Genomic DNA, 23,402 nt, shown 5'->3' on the forward strand with positions numbered 1-23,402 from the left:
AATAACTGACCCGTAACCTTTTGAATAGGGTTTTTCGAAAAAATCAAAAGGCTTTGTTTAAATCTGCTCTTTCAACTATCTCTATGCTAATTTCCATCAAAATTTATCCACTATTTTAGCCGTAAAAGCAGACAAACAGAAGTATACACTAATTTTAACTGTAGATATGTCTGAGTATGAGGAGAAATAAATGAAATTTTCAAGCACAGTAAACAAAAAGTACCAGGCCAGTATAAGTGAGCAGAGAGTGTTGTGACGGGTCGTTTGTCACACAGGGGGTGTTCTGTTGACACTCACCCAATGTTCCATTAGAAACAAATTAAAAACAGCTACGTTTACACGGGAATTAATTATTTTTCTGTAACATTCTATTGTTTAAACAGTACAAGAAGTTTACAAAGCAGGAAGAATTATAAAAGAATCTACTAAGCGCTAAATTTTGTTTGTTGTGAAATAATTTCACCGGTGTTTTAACATCAGAGCGGAACTCAAAATGTGGCTTAAAATGAAACAGTTGAAAATAAAGTTAGTACTATGCGGCACAACAATGTATCTGGCAGTTAGCTCCACTGAAAATATGTTGCGAAATGTCCCTTTTGCGGTTAAAATATACATCCAGGTTATTTCAAGTTAGTTAAGACAACTTTGTTAGTTTTTATACAGTTATAGAATTAAATTATGAAAAGTTGAAACATTTTTAATAAAATATGGGAGGAAAATGTTGCTAAAAATGTGGCCACGTGTACGCGTGTGTATTTTGGACACTAGTAAAAGGTTATTAACACTGTTACAAGTGAAACAGTTGTCGCTCTTCTAAAATACGAATTTATCTTATCAGGCATTGAGATGTTTCATGTTTTACTTTTCATTAATCTTTATTAACACAAAACACCAAAAAAAACCTTTTCCATTAACTGACACCATCATTACCACATTTAATATTGACCATTAAAAAGTAGGAGTAAAAAAATTCTGTCGCATTAAAAAAATAACCATATCACAGAATTTTTACTCCACTCAAAAACATACTTAAAAATGCTCTTTCACAAATATTTGCTAAAACCGTGCAGTTGGCAACACGGTAACAGTAAATCCCACTAACGTATGAGTAAGTATTACCAACATGACGAAAAAAATACGCGCGACGCGACCAGACGTGCTTTATGGTCCGAACTCTATGTTTGTTTATGACCACTCTGCTCTGAAACGATGGCATTATTTATAACATGAATCAGGGTTTTTAACAGGTTATTAGTAAACTCTATAAAAATGCATAGAATGATAAAATGTTACCACCGTTTTAGAAATTAATGTGCAAGTATCTGATTTTTTAATGCTGCCTTGTGCTAATTTGCGCATTGATATAGCTATTGTTAAGAAAGAGCGCAATTAAGAAGTTTTAATTTATTCTTATGGTGTTTTATGGAGTTGTAACTACTTGAGTTCTTCTGCTGCGTTAAGTTAAACGAGAGCTGAGATAACATCAAATTATACTTAGACACAGAAAAATCATCCTTATATCTTTAGTACCATATTCTCCCATCCTTAATTACTCTTGAGGACATGAAAAAAATATAATCACACTTGCTCTAGCCTCATACTCTTATTTCCTTTACTTCTCACAAAAAAAATTACATATCCTAGACATACAAAATACCAATTTCCCAACTACAAAACCTCTCATAACACTCTTCAACTCAAAATTTCAAACTACCCAGACAGCATTGTAGCCAATTCTCCATCGCGTAGAGCGAAAAAACACGGTGCAATCATTCCCACCGCTTCTCGCACATCTCGCTACATCTCGCAGAGGTAATTCACACACAATAAGCACACCACTAAAGGCTTACAAACGTTACACAATGAGGGAGGACGTGTAAAAAACAAAAGTGACACACCGCGCAATAAATGTAACTACATCATGCGCTACATGAATGAGTAGGTCTATCTATCTACTAAAACGAGGTAGTGTTGTCTCTTTTTCTCGTATTTGCAATACCTTGAGAGCGAAAAGGAAATGCTTATTGATAAGTGACTCTTCCAATAGCAACGTATAGAAATAGCCACTTGTAGGAAGGAATATCATTCCTATGTTCAAATGAATACTGTATTTATTTATGGTACAAAAATTTGAATCGCCATAAAAAAATAATGCCGAGTACTGCCTAGTACAAATCCCCAGTTTGAAACTGAAATTAATTTGGAGGTTACTGTAAATTGACGAGTAATAAGTAATAATTAAGAAATAAGTAAAAAAAATGTTAGCATGCCTTCGTCTTTTGCGACGACCATTATTATCACTTAGGGCCAGTTTCACACTCTATAAATAAGTGTCAGGTAAAATATTTCCGCTAAAAAATGGGAGTAACTTTATAAAAACGATTGTCAAAAAGTTTCTTGTGATTAAGCTATTTATTTATTTAATAGATGTTTGGAGGTAGTGCAACAGACAGGGCCTTTAGTACTTATTAACAATAGTAATGATACCACGGTACCAGGAGCACATAAACAGATGAAGGATATAACACGTCCCGTCCTATCTATCCGATACGAACTAATAACCAAGTGAAATAACTTGAATTGACTCTCGGAAACTTTCGCACCTACCGATAGGTCAAAGGCATGCCTTTGTTTACACGGATATTGGAACGATTCTACTGAAATTGAACAGTCACAGTTTCGACAACTTTGTAGTGATATTGATACTAAAATAGAACGTTTTGGTTTGATATTTATTCTTGGTAAACGACAATTAAATTTAGTAATAGCGTAAAACTTTAATTTCATAAAGTACCGATATAGACTGCCTCTATGGCGCGTCCTCCGTATAAACCGAAAAATATTTTTTTTTCTGCCATATTTTATTAATCTTGTCAAATAAAGAATGGAATCTAACGCCTTCGATAAAGCTAGACAATAGTGTCTTCCGAAACACAGAAACGCTCGTTTAATATAGCCCATACATGATGAACACGCCAAAGGTAATTCAAAATATTGTCTATCATATAAAAACAGTGTATGGTGTTATAAAGAATATCTTGTTATACAATGTTCTGACTGCTAACTTATCCATGGAGACCGGCACTTACCTAGCCGCGTGGGAAATTAACTCGTGTTGCGACGGGACACACAGACAGACAACCGGCTTTTATTACATCATACCTGACGCTACAAGAGTTATTAAAAAATAATTGTGATGAGTGTTTTTGCTCGGTGGGCAAAATAAATTTGGTCCACCGAAGTGGATTCTAGAATACGCATGCGAATGCGAATGTTTTGAAAACACAAAATATTTTGAAACAAGAATTGGTGTAGAATCTTCAACCATATTCAAGCTGGATTTATAAGAATTGAAACGTATGATTTCAGAACTGGCTGAACTGAAAAGTATAGATTCCTAGCCAAAATTATATAATTGAAACTTAACAAACAATACCGGGTCTTGACAAATTATAAAGAAAAACATCGCAATAAAGTACACTCACTCAACAAAACAAAAGCACACTAACAAAAAGCCGCAGAACAGCACAATTTATTTTCTCACAATACTTATTTCTCGTTCAAAAGATACTTTCAAAGACTTCCAAATGCATCTCCTGAATAGTTTTCTTTTAAGTCCCTTTGATTGTCCACTCATCACCCCCTGTCCCGGGGGAGCAAGGGTCGGAGAAGGTGTGTACAAGTTGTACAATGGATGATGATACAAAGTTAGTACGACTAAACATTGTGTTTACTTAACAGTGAAACTACGAACGAATGCTTAGTTCTGTTTAGCGTTTAGCCGTCTAAGTTTGAGTGATGGAGTGGCTAGTTACTTCAAATGAAACTGTGAGAATGTTTATCAGAAATTGGCTAGAGAAATAAAGTTCGATTTATTGGAGTAAGAGTAGTGAGGAATTAAGCTGATCCATGATCCAGTATGATTCAATTTGGAAATAAAATAAGCATAATACATAAGCTGGAAAAACAAGTTCTATTTTACTCAAAAATAAGTGGTTTATTGACCCAGGTCAAAAACTAAGATCGATCATCACCACATTTGAGAAAAAAGTACCAGGAGTCCATAACTACGTTAGAGATACCCCAAGCAAACTAGCTCGAAAGAAGCAAAAAGTTAACCTCTTTACTTCAATCCCTTAGATTACGACCACTTTTTATAAAAGGCGAACTTTCTATACATTTAAAACGATGAATGAGCAATCCTCTCGTTGGGGCGAACATTTATATAAACGAGGTCCATTCGGCTCTCTCAGATGAATCTTGATCGCAGCTGTTAGCTTGCACTGATTGCGCTTATAAAGGTCGGGAGACTTCGTTATATGGACTAGGGTATAAGCGGATAAACATTGTAAGTCATAAAGAGGTTCTTTATAACTGTAAGTCACCAAAATGAGTACTTACTTATTTTTTGCTCCTATTAAGTGATATCAACTTAGTACCTATTAAGTTTGTTCATGTGGCTGCCTGGTCTTCAAAATTAGTATTTCTGGCCTCTAAATAATAAAATTTCGTATGCTCGCCTGCACTTTAGTATTTTATAACTATCACATATTCATTTGATTTTAATGAACGTTTTAAACGATATTTAGCCAATATCTTAATGAACTTTCCCTAGAAATTTGAAACTCCGGCCTGATAGTATCGACATAGTAATCTTATCTTAAACAAGCTACGTGTAATAGCTTCAGCGAACTTCCATCCGTGCCCGTTAATTTTATAAAGGCATTAAGACGCGATGTGCATTAAATAGAGGACGTTGCTAAAAGCTCTTCATACTTTATGCGCTCCTGGTAAGTGCGATCAGATGCATCACGGAATTATGGAACCGGGATTTTATTAATAGCTGCTGAAACCAAGGACAAGAAAAGAGGCTTAAAATTAAAGTTATTTTAAATAATAAGCACATATTTTGCTATCTACTTACCTATGCTTGTCCGTCCTAAATCAAGAACTACATAAATATTTTATTTCGCTGACCAATACTTACATGAAAATTAGATTGCTTAGCCACATAAAATTTAAACATGATAACAAGAAAAAGAAAAAACTAACTAAAATTTAAAAAAAAAATTGGCAATACCCCAAAACTACTTTCGAACTTATAGCCCACGTCATCGCACTACTGGAGAAATGCCCATGATCTCTATTCCTCCATCTTATGCCATCTAAGCCCAATTCGTATAGGCCATAGAATTACCGCGTTGTTTCCTTAATATTTGAGAATTCTAGAGGTATATTATGGTAATGATGTTTGGCTAATTAAGTACGATAACGAAAATATACGTCTTATTTGGCGATGTCTTGCAAAAAGGTCCTGTATGATAAGATGCATGGATAATGGATATAAATGAAGCAAAGGAAGTTTGTAAGGATCGTATCGTGGCATTCCCTGGGCTATCCCTATAGAAAGACGTATATAAGTAACGATAATAAAATTAACCAATACGCAAAATAAGTCAGCAGTAAAAAATTCACAGAACGATCGTGTAAACACAAGCATGAAAGGTGCAGAGCCGTCAGAGTGCAGTAATAACGGCGGGCGACAATTTCCGCGCGCCGGCACAGATTACCTGCCTTGTAATTGGAGTGGCGGCTCTGATACGACGTTAGTTACAATCATATGTGTACCAGTAAACGTGTGTTCATCTTAATACTGTAATTACTTGTTTGTTTACGAACTGTATTTAACAGATATTAGATATGGATATAAATATGTAACGTCTGTTCTCTTGAGGTTTTGTGGACTATGTATGGCCAGTGCTTTACTGCGAGAGTGATAAACCGCTCATTAAGTTAGATGGATTATTCTTAAAGAGTCAAGATTTGCCGGGGTAAAGGGACCAACGTGTTTATCCAAGTCCACATGCGTCCCAAATATCATCAAAATCCTTTTTAGCTTCAGTGTAAAAGAATAATGCTTACAAAATTTCGTATTTTTTATCATTAATTTACCTCGTAAAAAGATAATATAATATTTTGATGGCAACGTAATTTTACTTTGTCTGCCACACACTTCGAACACGTTAAATAAACGTATCAATTAGAAATAAATGTTTTTGTATCAACTACATACGTAATTACTTTGAAATTCACACAAACGTACATTTATTTGCGTTCAATTAAGTTGTAAATTCCGTGAATATTCAGGTTACAAATTGTAAAACAACTGTCCGTATAAAACGTTATACTCGATTAACAGCACAATTGATCGAACTATTTAATTACAAACCAATCAAGATTTGCGAGAAATAATATTAATTAAAATACAGGAATTAAATGTATACTAATACTATAAAATTTTAGTTTGTTTGTTTGTTCGGTTGAACACGCTATTCTCAGGAACTACTGGTGCAAATAGAAAAAATATTGTTATACTGTTGGATAGCTTATTTATTGAAAAAGGTTAAAGGCAACTGCGTGATATTATATATCACGCAATGGCCAATAGGAGCATGCTTAAGACCTCTCTTATGTGGTGCATGGAAAGTTGCGCGGTTCAGCTAGAAAGCTGAAATAGAAAAAACTAGCAGCCCGCCCCAGGTTTGCACGAGTTATAACTTTAACGAATTATACACTAAAACCTTTCATAAAAATCACTTCATCTATTAGTGACTATCGCATGAAAATCCGGTTCGAGTTTATGAAGAATAAACATACAGTCAGACAGGCAGACAGACGCGACGACGGAGAGGGTCTTTACATTATAATATGCAGTGATGTTGAAGCTGTGGGCGTTTTCCGAGAAAGAGATATACCCAGTTCTTTGACATTTTATTGTTGCAATTGCTTGCAGATGTAGAAAATGTATTCTTAGAATTCAATTCATAGTTCATTTTATGGGAGCTCAGATGCAGTATTCGTACCAACTATAGTCATTGCCTTGTTATTTTTCTGCCTAACATTACTCTTACAAAATCCATTTTGATAAAATTTTGCAGAGATAGTTAAAGTTCTGTTTTAAGCTCCAAAACAAACATTAGGTAGTTTTTCAAAAACGCAACCCTCAAGCGAATAATATAGGAGCCTGAATTCACATGGACAACTACTACGCCGATGAATTCGTTTAATAGGTCCTAAAAATATTAGGTCGGGGAAAAAGTCTTTTTGCACTATAGTATGTATGTACTTGTAATAAAATCTCTTTGGCTTCAAGAATCACAAATGAGTACACGGTTCATTAGTTTTCTTTTAGTGAGCTCGTGAGGTACCCAAATAACGAGCTTTTTTGTGTAGAGAAAAGATTTTATTACAAGTTCATACATACTATAATGCGAAAAGACTTTTTCCCCGACCTAATATTTCATAAAATATTACAAATTGCTTGATTACCCGCACCACTCAGATTCACAGAAAACACTAATGTTTTTCCAAGCTCAATACTCAAAAAAGCCAGTATGCCTTAAAACAACAAAAACATAGAAAAATTGCTTCATACATATAAATGAGCCACTGTATACTGTGTACATATTTATGTACGCATTGTGTATCGCAAATTTTTGTTCTGTCCTTGGCATTTAGACATTGGGGAAACAAATAATGTTAGCATTCACTCAACAGTGGGAACAAAATGAAATAAGATGTGACATTCACCGTCTTAATAACAAGCGCTGATGTATAGGAAAACCTCATTTTGAAACTTTTTATAGAAATTTGACTGCCTCTGTGACTTAGTCCGTAGGGTATCGGGCACTTGATCATGAGGGTTTGATTCCCGGATTGGGCGAAGAATCATTGGTCTTATTTATCTTATACTAGCTTTTACCCGCGACTTCGTCCGCCACCTTAAATTTTCCATTATGCGTCATTATGCCGGGGTAAAAAGTAGCCTATGTCCTTTTTCGGTTATGAAAATATCTCCATACCAAATTTCATGGAAATTGGTTCAGTAGTTAAGGCGTGATTGAGTAACAGAAAGACAGGCAGAAGAGTTACTTTCGCATTTATAATATTAATATGGATAATAATGTTTATTAATTAAGTAGAAGGACGAAAAAGTATCAAAAGTAATTTTCTATATTTATTTTTATCTGAGGAGCAAACTTCTGTCTAAATTGTATTATTTCCCTATAATATTCAAAGGAGTTTCGCTATAAAAATCAGAGAGGCAAACATTGGTATAAACTTTTTCTTTATTGCCTTAAACTGATAAAAAATTTACTTTCCGAGAGCAGAGATTAATCTCTTTTTAAGTCATTAGCGCAGAATAATCTTTATTGCTTTAGATTCATAGTAAAAAATACATTTCTTTAAGTCAGACATGTATTTAAAAAACCTTTTAATTTTTAAGTGCGCGTGCCATTTAATCTTATAAGCTAGCAGACGAAAGCAATAATGGTGTCCCATTTATCTATTCATTTTGTGCAATGGCAGTATCTTTTTTGAATAATTTAAAGCTTGAAACACTTAAGTAATAGTTACTACAGCTACTGAAATGCAGAGCTGAACGGAATTCCGGCGAGAAACTCGCGGCTACACTCTTTTGTCTGTTACACTATAATTTTATACTATTGTACCAGTCCACAATCTTTCCATTCCGTCCGTAATATCTATTAAATGGTATGGACCTCCCGATTGACCATAAAGATCAAATATTACATTTTTATTATAAAAAGCGCCGTAACGTGTACGGAATAAAACATATTTTCGTATATCAATAACACTAAAGGTCCGTACTTTTGTTCCACGCACCCAACGATTTCCCGCAATATCGTAAACCTTTACGCGGATATCAGAAACGGCGAGAGTTCGCCGATAAGCAATTTATTGAGGATCATCGCGTTATTGCTTAACTGTGAGCCGTACGCTCGTACTGATTTACATCTCGTATAACACACGAGATGGCATATTTATTGCGGAGGAAAATTCAAACGTACCGCCTTCTGTTTATGCAATGCTAGTACATTTCATTCGTGAGCGTGTTGTTCTCGAAGCAGTTATTGTCTTATGTGACACAATCAATGGGTACAATAACATTACGCCTTTCTCATGGAAAGTAAGGCTCAGGCTCAACAACGTCTATGAAACGCCATTCAATAAAATTGCGACGTACCTACATGACATTCATAAAATAAGCCAAACTTAACCAGGTTTGCTACACACGTGTTCAGTTCGACAATATTTGTCAAACAACAAAACCGACTCGACTAACTTGTACGGCTTGTGCCGATCGGGTTCATCTACACATATTTTGCATTTTACACAGGTTTTCCGCCCAGCTACGCCGATTCATGCTGATCCGAGTAAAGTATACAGATATATTTTACAGTAAATAAAAAACACTAGTCCCGTTCCCTCCCGAAAATAAAAATTAAAAACACGTGCCTTCGTACAGTCAAAATTATTATAAATACTCTCTACATTTTCCCAACAAAATTCAAGTAAAACAAACCGAGTCACGTTATACGAACGAAATGTTTCCACATAAAAAAGCGATTGTAGCAGTTTTATCGCTAGTGTGACGTCATAATTATAGCGAGTGACGAAAAAGCCTCGCCCCTGCGTACTTAAGTAACGTAGCCTTTGTGGGATAAATAACTACAAGCTAATAATTAGAGGGTGTGGGTATGTTCAGGCGTTTGAATTTTGTTGCCAGTTTTATAGAGGTACTTTGGGGCATGAATACGAGCTATTGCAGTCACTCATGTAGTTGCAGTAATAAGTTTGGTAATATCTTTGCATAGGAATTGTAACCGGTCGACGATGATGACGAAGAATATTACGACGCGAATTATAGAATTAGAAATTCTTTATGAAAATAATTTTAGGATTTAAATTCATTGAGAGAAAGTCTTTAATGAAACCCCAACCCGCAATTGGCCAGCGTGGTGGCCTAACCCCTCCCTCATCACAGAAAGAGACCCACCCTTGCACAGCAGTGGAACATTAAATATATTCATTTATTATTTAATCAAATGATAAACTACCCAATTTTAGAATCAATTCATAAATAAAACGAAGGAGATAGTTGGTGTATGCTAAGAATGTATTTGCTTACTGAAAAATCAAAGAACACCGATTGAAAAACCTAGAGGGATTCGTGCCAGTGGGCGTGTTAGAGAATCTCACCCACATCATCCCTTATGGAGAAACAACCACAGGCATTATTATAATTTTCCTTCTTATCGTAAGGCCTTTGACGTAGTTGAACGACTATTATATTAATTGACAACAATCTGGACCGATGTTTTACGTATCTCCTAAGCACGCCCAGTTCGAATACCACTATGTGTTCACCCATCTATGGAATGACCGCACCAAGGTTTGCTTAATCCATGGATCGATTACCGACCGGTGAGCGTAACTAGCTATAACAAATATCATAATTATTGATACAAAATACTTGTCTTACGAATCATGGTAAGATACTAGGCTAGCATAATACGTTAGGAGGTAGACGTGGAACAGACGGGAGCACTTACTCAACTAGATGAAGCCGGGTGACGGATGACCGCGCGCGCCCACCGTGTAATGGAACTGTCAGATTGCTCTCGTACACGGATAATATCGTCTACCACACGTGTGTAAACGACCCACGGGACAATCATTCGCAACCATGTTTACTTGAATGAGAAGCTTTAAGTAACAATTTTTTTTAAGTAACTGTTAAAGTACAACTAGATTTCCCGTCGCCATCGTGAAATGTGAAGGACTACAATGAAAGAGAAAACGTAGGATTGTTAAAAAAAATGGGACAATAACTTAACAAAGGGTAGAAGTAAGCTGATAGATAGATAACCATTTAAGTTCAATAGTAACTTCTTAAACATAACATGTTATTATTTACTCAACAAATACTATTATGGCGCGCTAAATTCATAATGTATTGTTGATCGAACATTATAGGATAATTAATTTATATTCGACGCAAACTGGGCCATAAACAAACAAAGACTACGCAACATAAACCGTATATGTGTATGTGAAACGCGATTAACCTCTGAATTGTGTAATCGTGTTAGTAACCGATCTCTCGCGGGAATGGAATTATAATACACAAAGCTCTCTATGTTGTATGTGAGCCTGGTACACGGCGGAACTTTGTACTATTATTGTGGCGCTTTAACTAGCTTTAGATATTGTTGCGGGACATTGTTGCATTACATCCAAGCAACGTTGGGCTATATTGCATTTATGTTAAAGTTATTGAAAGTCATGCTTTCGTGAATAAATCAAACTAAAAACGTTAACATTAAGAAATTATGAAACATAGAGGTAGAATACATACAAAAATATCACGCTGGTTCTACACCAAGATTTAAGATTTTGTAATATTCTAAACTAAATTATAAAAAAAACAATAGCACTTTGCCCGACCCGAGATTCAAAACCAAGACCTCAAAATCAATAGTCGAAGATAATACCGACCGCGCCACAGAGGCAGTACATGATTATATGTATTATTAAAAAACTCTTTTTATGTAGAAATATGTTGCATTTTGACGTTATTTATTTATCATTTTCAATAACCTACCAACAGTATAAAGCCTATCGCTACATTCGCAGAGGAACAAAGTCTCTGTTTTAGAACAGATACTCAGTGGTATCTGTGCGTAATAATAACGCTTATAAGGAGCTCAATAGATTTGCGTGGGTATTTTTTACGTTGAAGGCCAAACAAAGCCTTGCGCCGCGGTATCACAATGTACAATCAAGAACAAAAGGCGATAAATAAAATACAGATTTCATTTATTTATAGCTTTACAAAAATGTTATAGATTTAAACTTCGTACGGATTATATAATTCCGAATTATTATATTATTCTCCCAATAAAATAAGCTTTGCTCGTTGGTTGAACAACAATTTAAAATGTTAATTTATTTTAGTAATAATAAAAGAAGAGCACATTAAATAAATTAATATAACTGATTACTCTTCCACTGCTAGGCAAGGGTCTCCTCCCGTAATGAAAGTGGGGCTAGTCCACCATGCTCGCCAAGTGCTGGTTGGGTTACGTAAAAAAAAACATAACGTTAAATGTTTATAAAAGATAATAAAAGCTAAGATATTAAAAGCTTTTGCTAAGTAAATATTTGTCGTTATGTAACAAGTCGATAACCTATAAGCTATTTAGGTTGTAGACATATAAGTCAGCTCTTCAGAGTATTTGGGTTAAAATTAGAAAGCGTTTTAGTGTCGAGTGTACGATGAAATGTTAATACGGCGACGACACGGGCCGAATCTGAAATAGGCCGGAGCCACCGCTGAAACGAAACCTCGCGCCAACCGGGTTACAACGAATATGTGCCACTTATAATACAGTCAAATGTTCCTCCTGGCTGATAGAACCATAAATCAAACCATTTTATGTACTTTATATAGGTAAAATAAAGTAATCTGAACTTTATGCCGTTTTAACAAGAAGAACGAGAAAAGTTGAGTCCACTACACTTGCCCAGAGCGGGTGGAGGAAGTATTTAAGTATTTGAATGTGTCTAACATGTAGTTGGTTGTTAGTTTTACACATTATTTGTATTACTTAACTGTACATGCTTTTTTACTTCTTGTCTTATTTTCGTACGATGGGAAGTGTACAATATTCCTAGAACGATATTTAAATTAGAGAAGTATTAAATAATATTTTTGTAGGTAGGTACACTGTAAATAGTTTGCTTCCATGCAATGAACTGAGAACATTATTTTCCTTTTAAGATCACACTACACAAAAAAAAAACAAATTACTAATTTCGCTATATAAGCATTTAAGGGTAAAAAATCTCTATTCCTATTTTAGGATAGCATTTCTTAAGAATCTGTTGTAACGAGTTAAGATCGTGAAGAGGGTACAAACAACCCCTCACAATGTCTAAGTATATTTTATCTACAAACTTGCCATTTTTACCAAATACTTGACGTCTAACGTTTCTAGTCAAGTGATGAAATAACAAGACGTTCGTTAGATCTACTTTTAATTGTTTTAATGAACTTTCCGCATTAAGAATTAATAACAGGGACATAAATATAAGTAAAATACAAACTGGAGTGTATTAGACTGCTGACTACGAGACCTCGGGTTCGATGTCCGGGTCGCAAAAAATGCCTGGCTGCTGACACGAAAAGTGGGTGTATTTCATGACACATCTACACCTTCCGGTATAAAGATTATGTATGTTTGCTAAACTTTCAAATTCTAGATGCAAATATCTGACTTATAACTTAAAATATAATTCTGGTCTCATCGAACTCGTTTCGAACTCACTAAATTATAAAAAATACTTTCTTTAAAAATCGCGCGTATTGCATTTCAATCTACTATTATTTCCAGATATAAAAATAACTTAACCTCTCTTATTTGTGACCGACGTAAGATATCAAAAAAAACAAACCGAAAACAAAAACTCAACACTCATCATATTCAATTCGAATCTAATAAAAACCAAGACTAAACACCTATTAGGTACATACCCTAGTTTTTAAAACCACGTACCTAACTAAATACCACCAGCAACCCCTAGTTTTTAAAAGCCACGTAACTAAATACCACCAGTTACCTTATTCCCAGCCCCTACAATATTGGTTCAACATTGTAACATTTAGTAAGGGCCGGTCGGACAGTCGAGCTCTGTACGAGGGTACAAGGTGCGCCCTTCACGCCACACTTACTAGGTTATGGGGACAATGTGGACGATTATACGGACACTCACCTGCGAGTAGAACGCGATATTTGTGTAATTTATTAAGCTATAACCGACTTTGAAGAGAAAGAGGCTATCGAATGTAATCATTTATTCATTTAAGTCTAATGGTCGTTACAATTACTGAATCTACCACTAGCTTTGAAAGGGGGTAGAGCCTTATGAGAAGAAGTAGTAAGAAACCCTTAGCCACTTTTGTCAATCGCCAAATGGTTTTTAATGTGGTTGATAGAATAATTGATCATGATAAGAGCGAGCAATCGGCGATGAATCATGTTTATTGGAATGTTTATTTTTAACCAATAAAAAGCTGAAAAAAGTTTAGACCACAGTTTTTAAGTGATGGTTTATTATGAGTGTTGTATTGATCATATTAGACGGAATAAACAGTCAAATACAATTAATTTACGCTTGTACCACAGACCGCAAAAGGTCATTGACTTTGACAATAAACCAGGAAATGGAAGAATCTAAAATATTCACAGCCCAAAAGGTAGAAACATTAAAAACCGTTTAAACAAGGCCACATTCAGTGTTGCGAACACACAGAGATGATTAAACAAATTATGAAGAGAAAGAACACTAATTTTCGATTGTAGAATTTCTTGATTCATATAGGAATTGAACTGGCAACCAAATAACTTTTATGCAGTATGCAATAATCTTTCAAAATAACAAGACAGTATTTCAAAAGTTTCACATAGCAAGATTTTTAACATCATATTCTACGCCGTAGTCGATTGGCACAGCGTCAAATAATGTTTGCTACAAACCGCTACGCCGGTATGTGGTCTACGTCACATGCCCAGTCAGTCGTAGCCTCGTAGCGCTTCCGTAGCACTTTAATCGATATTATAAACATGTGCGGTGACATTTTGCTGTGTAATTATTGACATTTAAACGCGATATCAAGCTAATATTAGCTTCTACGTTAATTAATATCAGTTTTAAAACTACTCACTTTATTTGTGAAATAATTTTACATGAAAATTCACTGACCTTTTCGGATAAGCACTTTAAAAAAAGGTTATTCTTCAAACCACAATGAAACCATTTTAATAAGTACTCACAAAATTATTTTCTATGTTCGTTTGCTAACCTTAAAGTTATTGCAGCACTTCTAAAGACAATAATGTAATCAGACCTGTATGTTTCATCACATACATAGATACATAAAATCACGCCTTCTTCCCATAGGAGTAGGCAGCGACCCGAGAACGCCACCTGGTACGTTGCTTACCTTTTTTTATTTTTCATTAATTAAACACATTAACAAAATTATTCTGAGAAAGAACTAATACCGTGATAATAAAACCAATCCTTATTGGTCGAATAGCCAAAGCTCCTAAGTATATAGAAGTACATACATATGTCGTAAGTCGAACTTGTTCGTATTGCGGACGGGAAATATCAAAAGGTCAACAACCGACACCTCTACTACGAGACTACAGTGAAACAGTCGAGAGTGGGTGTAGTTCACTAATTGAAACATATTGTGTAGGTTTATTATAATTAGTGTCTGATTTCTAGTGAATACTGTGATAAATCATTACTCTTTATCTAAAGGATATCCTCTATAAACGCCTACATTTATATAGAAAAGCCCACGCATCTATACTAATATTATAAAGCTGAAGAGTTTGTTTGTTTGTTTGTTTGAACGCGCTAATCTCAGGAACTACTGGACCGATTTACAAAATTCTTTCACTGTTAGATAGCCCATTTATCGAGGAAGGCTATAGGCTATATATCATTACGCTACGACTATTAGAAGCGGAGTAGTAACGAAAAATGTTACAAAAACGGGGAAAATTATGACCCATTCTCTCTTACGTGACGCAAGCGAAGTTGCGCGGGTCAGCTAGTTACTGATAAATAAGAATGTAACTAATTCAACGACCGTATATTACCTACAACTTAATAACTTAAATGTCTCCTTGAAGATCTAAAGAATACCTAACGCAGTATATAGGACACCACGTAGGTCGTAGACTGTCGAAAAGCAAGAAAGATTTTTTTCTGCATTAGGAGGCTATCCTTGAATCTCACTATAACACCAAAAAATACACTTGTAAACATTTTTATTACTAATTATTGTTATAATAATATGAAGCATCATATTTTTTCACAAATGTATAAAACAGGGTTATAACATATCTATACGGAACTATACTGTGTCTAACTACATACATTATATCACGCGAAATATACCCGAAGGTATAGACAGAGGAGTATGAATACGAACACGTTTTCGTTCACCTTAGTCACATGTAATAGTTGCACGGCTATTCCAACTACAATAGTTTCTAAACCACCAATAGTAGCGTCACACAGAGACACGATGGCGTGTTTTCAGAAAGTAACACAAACAACTAAATATCTTTACATTAAGTTCGTTTGTGAACCGCGTCACGAGTTCCCGAGCATGACCGAGTCAGTCCGAGGCGGGCTAAGGCGGTTAATTTTACGAAGGAAGTGCGGCTCACACTCACTTGTAAAACCCTTTGGGATAATGTCGGCTCTGATGATACGCCGATTTATCAAAGAATTCCTTCAAATGACGCGTGACCTTCCTTTTTTAGGGAAAAGCTCTTTTTGTAACGAGTGATGTTTTGGTAAACGGTTACACTTTGGGTGTTGTATTTAAATATTTGATTGTACTATTATATGTACGTATAGTCATACTACAGTAACCGTTCTAGTTAACTATTATTTTGAACTTTACAGATACTTGCATATTTTTGATGAACTTAAGGACTATTTTTGGTGATCGATTGATAAGTACTTTTTGATTTTATTTTCGCTCAAGAACGGTTTAACTAATTCGACTTTGTGAAATAGTCTAAGAAACGGGGAAGGGTTTCATGTAGAGAAAAAAACAAAAAAATCTTAGAAAATTCGTGAACGGAGCTGCGCAGAGCAGCTAATACTTTATAAAGAAAATTCTGATTCAAACTTGTGCTACAATTTTTTTTTACTTTTATTATAAACCTCCTTTACTTCTCAACAGTAAAAAAAATCAATCACATACAAAATCCTAAATAAAACTAGCTATCAAAAACTAACATTACCTAAATATTGTAACCAAAATAATAACAAAAGGAGAAAACCACAGACCTACAATAACGTGACAACTAATCCTCTTTCAACCAGTAATATGACAAGTAGTTGTCCCACAAAATGTTCCCTCACATTATTAATACTACCACGGTCCGGATGCTGGCCGTTAATTACCACTCGGCCACGTAAAATCATCTCATTGAGAGTAATTGTGAACGTATGTATGTACGTTATTACGTTAATGGTGATTGCAGTTCAATAAGTTATGTACATTACACTAAGTGGATTTAGGGGAATTATTTTAGGGGCTAATTGGTAAATAGTATTAAAGTCATTCAGTCCGTGTTTATGTATTTTTGCTCAATGCTTTTTGATACATATTTAGGTAATGTATTAGTTGATACTCATAGTCCAAGTAATAATTATGACGTATTTGACAGATTCCCCATACATTTTCTGTCAAACACGACTAAGTCATTCTTTAAATAAAATTGTTTGACAATTTGGCCCTCAAATACAGATTACAGAAACAAAACAAAGTTAGTTTTAAAATGCAAAACATTTGAAAACTAAAAAAACTGCAAAACATTTTTTTGCATTCAATAAAAACTAGCTTTGGTGCATGAGCAAAACATGAATATTTTTTAAATTTCCTATTTTAAAATATGCAAATCTAGGATTAGTGAAACTCTCCATTTAGTTAATTACTAACTACTACTATCTAGACAACCTAAAACATAGTCACAGTTTCAGGCAGTAACTCATAATTTCCCACGAGTGTCGTAAAAGCAACGAAATCCTAGAGCTAGACAGAAATGCACCTGAATACTAAACTGTACTCTCTTTCTAATAGCCTAGTTTAGACAAGGACAGCACTACACGATAATGTAGGTTGTCGAAGCGAGAACGAGACGGAAATTAAAAGTAAGATTCCATATCAGAAAATAACTATTGCTCGGTTAAAATTGAACGAGGAAATTAGATAGATTCTTGGAGTTATTGAATGTAGGTAGTTCGATACAGGTCTTTCAGAATCTATGTATAATAAGAATTAAACTAACTGTTATTACATGAGACTAACATTGTTAATCGCGAAACGTGGGTGTATACATCTGCCTAAGCCTTCGGGTATAACAGGCGTAATTATTACGTATGTATGTAATAATAGTTACTATATAACAGTTCTTTTATATTAATGTGAAGTTTTGGTCAATGATATAACGAGAAATTATTCAATTTTCTTTTTTATTTTATTCTATCTAAAACTCTGCGTCGAGGAAATACTATTTCTAGATTTCCATTTTAAGGAGACACAAAGTATATGCCTTCTAATACCCATTTATAAAGAACAAAATATTCCAAAAATATCAAGTACCAACATCTCTCATTCCCCGACTGTAAATCAAAGTACAAACGTAATTTAAAGAACGTTCAAGTTTGTTCGACGGAAGTATCGTTATGCGTGCAACAACATTGTACCGGCCTTCGGACTTCACGTTTGTGAATAAGTACTCAAGTGCTTTGAAAATTGCTCACTTACAACCAAAAATATGCCGCAGATGATCGATTAAAGACTTGTTTCTTTACACTCAAGTACTTACGTTTAGATCTTAGTAGTGAAACGTAAGGGAAGTCTTTTTGAAGACTTAAATGTTACAGACATACTCACAGCTCGAGCTTAGTTTAAACGGATAGGAGAACTGAATGGGTACTGTACCTGAAACAAGAAATAAAAGGAGTTTTAGTTTAGTGCACACACAAAAAAAAATTAAAAAACGTCTTAACATTTTCTAAACTAGTATCATTCAAAGGTTAAAAATTGAACGTGTTACTATAAAGTCTGATACTAACTAACAACCTACACGTACCAAAGTATGTATTTCTAAAATTTTCTATAGCCGGTGATATACCTCACTGCTCTTTTATTAACCACAGAATAACCAGAGCTAAACTCTAAGGAGTTTATCAGACATTTCTGACCGACAGAAAGACCTAATAAATCCAGGATATTTTAGGAACATCAAATTCAAAATTATCCTTAACTTCGTAGTAGGTATTTGAAATAAATATATAATTTGATGACCGTTGTAAAAAAACTTGCCCGTGAGAAGAAACTCGTCCGTGAATGAAACACAACTATACTATATTCTTATGTGCCTGCCAAACAAACTAAGAAGTATTGTGTCAGTGTGTAACCGCATCAATCAGAAGGTAGGTATGACCCACGACACGTGATTACGTCACCGCTAGTAATTGGCCCGCGCCACAAACTACCATTATCCCTCTCAAAACTATCTACTGACCTGCTGTGTCCGCTTAATTCAACTATTAATTCAGGAATGGTTGGCATGGAAACTCTAGAGCTTAGGCGTAAATTTGCTCATATGATGCATTATTTCTTGTTGTTAAATAACAAGATAGACAATCCATCGGTACGTGAGTCAATTCACTTTAATGTGCCCGATCAGTACATGCGAGGTGTAGGAAGACGCCAGCATCGTCTATTCGCCTGTCCGCCATCATGGCGCTCGGCACATGCCACCAACAGTCCTACAGGGATGGCTATAACTCTATTAAATGCATTCCTACAAACCAATCCAAATGCAGACATATTTGCTGACAGCAATACGAGAATGATCTCAAGTATATCTATATATTTAAATAATAATATTATATAAGTTGTGATAATATATTTTAAGTCTGATTTATGGTGTGTGTATTGTTTATAAGGTATTGTTATTTTTGATTTGTTATTGTTTGTGCTACTTAGTATTGTATATTATAAAATGTTGTATGTAACTTAGAATAACATATAAGCGCTTTGGTGAACACTGTAAGCTTGTACTGTTTAATAAATAAATAAATAAATATACACAACATACTGTAGTACTAGTCTATTTATAATTTTAAGTTTTATTTTGTTTATTGTATTACTATGCCTCCGTTGCCTGAAATAAAGAAATAAATGAAAATATCAAAAAGTAGCGCGATTCTATACAAACGGTACTTTTAAGTATCGAGAGTTTGACATTTAAAATGTACTGCAAAAGTAGTTCCTACGACGCCCGCTAGAGGCGCTGACCTGATTATCATAGAAATTTTCTCGATGGCTAGCCGGTTGTCGATAGTCGATAATGGTAGAGAATCGCGGTACAGTTCATGTTATTTATATAAATACGAATAGTATTTGTTATTCGTTGATAAATTTTTGCTAAGACAGTTAAAACAGTGACGTCAGGTTGAAAAAACATTAAGTTTATTTTTGCAGGAGAACACATGGATACGATAATGAGTGTATTAACTATTAAGTATTAAACCTTAATAGCTTTAAATTAAACATAATATTACCTATAGTTTTACGTACTAAATCGAATCTATCTCGTAAAATAATATTTAATTTAAAGCACAACTTATTTCATTCTAACATACGACCAAATACACTTTTAAACAAATACTCATACATTTATATGGATATTTTTACATGTATAATATACTAGGCACATGTAACTACTAAATTCCTAGAACACTCCGGCTGGCATAGTAATTGGACATTGATTAAAGGCTGTTATATAGAACTGACAAGATAATCGGTGACTTTTGTCCTTGAAACAATAGTGATTTAAAACCTTAATGAATTAAAAATAATACCCACAAGACCTATACTTATTTGTTAAAAATCCGAAAGGCCATTTGTTACTTGCACTAAGAATAGCTCTTGTATCGCGGGGACTTTTACAAATATACAAACGACGGAAGCAAAATACAACCAGACCCGTAACAACTATTTGTGGATCGCACAAATATTTGTTCCGCGTAGGAATCGAATCCTCGACCTCCCGACGCCCTGGTAGTTACGAGACGACCATCTTAACCACTGCGCCTTAAAACATGAAACTTAGCAAAGAAACACTTAAATATCTGGAACTTAAACAAAGCCTACCTTTATTTTCAAAAACCACTCATAAGAGGCTAAAAAAGGGATGAATATTTAAAGTTTCTATTTTAATTCGCATTATACTACTACCACATACTTTTAATGATATTTTTCCTCTGTAATCAAGCAACTGGTTTAAATTTACGTGTTTATTTTTGCACATTATTATAATAATTCACGGGAGCCAGTCTACGTTAATGCATATTCAATGAGTTGCCACTTCAAATATAACTAAAAAACTATTTTAGATGAATTTCCAAATATATTCAAGTGGCTGTGCCCCGCTGATACTATCATACGACTTTCAATCTACTATGAATATTAAATTTACATTTGAATTTTATGATAACGATTTAAATTTCCCGCAATAATTGCCTTTTAAACGGTTTTTCTTGTCACTTTTCTTTTTTGCGTCGATTACAATTAGGTTGTTTTAATACCAAATGACTTACATAGAATTATTCGAATACTTAACATTAGAACAGGAGCTTTAAACAAACGATTTTAAGATTTCTGAAAATTTGGGAGAGGAAAACTTATTACATATTTGATATTAGGCAAAGACCTGAGTAAATATTATCTGTGCCAAAACAAAAATGCATGCTCGCATTAATTCCCACGTATAAGGCAACGCAAAAATTCAATAAAAACTACCGAATTTGCCCGACTTCGTCCGAGTACTGTACAATTTTAGAGCGATGATCTCATTTCCTTAGGAATTTTGATCTCGACGATTCCATAGAAACCTTGTCCTGACAGTTACAAACATAAAAAACAAGAATAATACAATTAAGTTTAGTTGTTAGAAAGTTATACGCGTACAAACAATTCAGTGATTAATTTTTATTTATATAGATAGATATATTTCAACCACTCACAGGTTTTATACAATAAGAAACAGGCTCATTGTTTATGATGTTATTACGTATGTTGTATGTACGATGCTATTTATTATTTTCTATCTCAACTAAATAAGTCCCCAACCCGCACCTGGCCAGCGTGGTGGATTCAAGGCCTCTCCCTCATTACGGGAGGAGACCCTAGCCCAGCAGTGGGACAGTAATGGGATAAATCTAATATATAAAATTCTCGCGTCACAGTTTTTGTTACCGTACTCCTCTGAAACGGCTTGACCGATTCTCATGAAATTTGGTGAGCATATTGAGTATGCCTGAGAATCGGCCAACATCTATTTTTCACACTCCTCAGTGAAACTATTTTTTTTTAATGATATGGCAAAACAACGTTTGCCGGGTCAGCTAGTTTATTTATAAATTTATTATCTCAACTAAATTTCCAAGGTAACCTAACCGTCCACTTGTAAGTCCGCCTCAGGAGCAGCCCGTCATCTTGATGAGTTAAACTCAGCGCTAAGTACTCGTCAACATGCCGAGTGAACTCTGCGGGGAGATGAGAGTTAGTGTCACTCAACGAGCCAGTACTTAGCGCTTCAAATATTCAACGTTCTCAACGATTTAAGCTATTCGAGAATGGTAAGTCTCGAACGAGTTATATATTAAGTTTTTGTACCACATTTTGTTTCGAGAAAACTTAGTTACATACGTTTGTAATTCATTTTATGTGTCTTTTTATATCCCTTGTAACATCATAGATTCGGAAATATATAGGTATCTTCATTCATATGATTTCCCAGTCATTCATGTTATACCTCCTACTAATTAATTATTATCATTCGTAAGTTTATACTCGTATGTCCCTTTTCTATGCCGAAATGCGGTCAAATTGGGGATGGCACTAGATCTCTAAAAAAAGTAACAATGTGAATACAGGCATAGGTTTTACTTAGAAAAAAACATATATAATGATTTATTACAACAACTCTCAAGTGACATCACACGCGTCGAATGACCGAAAACATAAGCCACGGACTACAAAGCTTTCCATTAATAAAATTATATTTTTAGAATCAATTTCAGAGATATCTAGCAAGGAAACAAAGTGAACAAACTTTGACGCGCCCTCAAAACAATCCAGTTTGACGTCAAGCTTCGTTAATAAAAGAAATAGATTTGTTTCTTATTTACTTATTATTAAAGGCGAACGGCAGGTTTATATGAAGAATTCGTACAGCTTATAAAATGTCATGTTTAGGTTTACTTTTTGTTTTAATTGGTAGCTAATATGATAGACAAGCTTATTTTAAAATTCTTATATTTTTAAAAGTTGGGAGATAAAAGTTATGTCCATTTTTAGAAGCCCCGATAGTTCGCTAAATTGCACACATGCTGTTAAAACCTCAATTCAAAACAACAGCAAATTGGCGGATGCGTAGACGTCAGACGAAAAGTGACGTCTCATGAGATTTTCTTTTTCTTTAGTTGTCAACAAATGTAAGCCATGGACCAAAAATTATTATTTAAATAAACAAATACTTTCTAATTAATCCGGACTTCTAAAAATAATACTCCCAAATAAAAATAAGTGACTAGTCCCCTTAATAAGTGGTACAAATTCTGTTACGAAACAACACAAACTTTTAGCTGTACGAAATCTGCCGATCTCCTTTACATAGAACAGTAATACAATGTAGGCGTTGCCAGAAGTAAATACAAGAGGCTTAGGAAGTGAACAGTCTATAAATGTCCGTGTATAAATTAATCCATACTTTGCTTCTGTAAATAGAATAAGGATAAGAAGTTCAGAACAATAATTAAATCTCAGCCTCGTGGATAACTTACAAACATACATACATAATGCACAAAGAATCTAACTGTCATAAAAAAGCAATTCATCTTATTCGTTAATAAAATCACTT

The 23,402-nt window shown here is 34.5% G+C and overlaps 1 protein-coding gene across 5 annotated transcripts in view; it reads right to left on the bottom strand.

Moving 5' to 3' along the window:
* Positions 1 to 23,402, bottom strand: part of LOC142980472 (neurobeachin-like) — a 223,713-nt gene that overhangs the window by 168,455 nt on the left and 31,856 nt on the right. Inside the window, exon 2 of one of the 5 annotated variants that reach the window (XM_076125886.1) lies at positions 17,326 to 18,409. The exons of the other annotated variants lie outside the window; for them this stretch is intronic. Coding sequence (XP_075982001.1) covers positions 18,371 to 18,409 — 39 coding nt within the window. The 3' untranslated portion in view covers positions 17,326 to 18,370. Of the gene's footprint in view, positions 1 to 17,325; positions 18,410 to 23,402 lie in introns of those variants that run through there. 5 annotated transcript variants of the gene reach the window in all.

This window comes from Anticarsia gemmatalis, chromosome 18, assembly GCF_050436995.1.
Source record: "Anticarsia gemmatalis isolate Benzon Research Colony breed Stoneville strain chromosome 18, ilAntGemm2 primary, whole genome shotgun sequence".
Lineage (NCBI taxonomy): Eukaryota > Metazoa > Arthropoda > Insecta > Lepidoptera > Erebidae > Anticarsia > Anticarsia gemmatalis.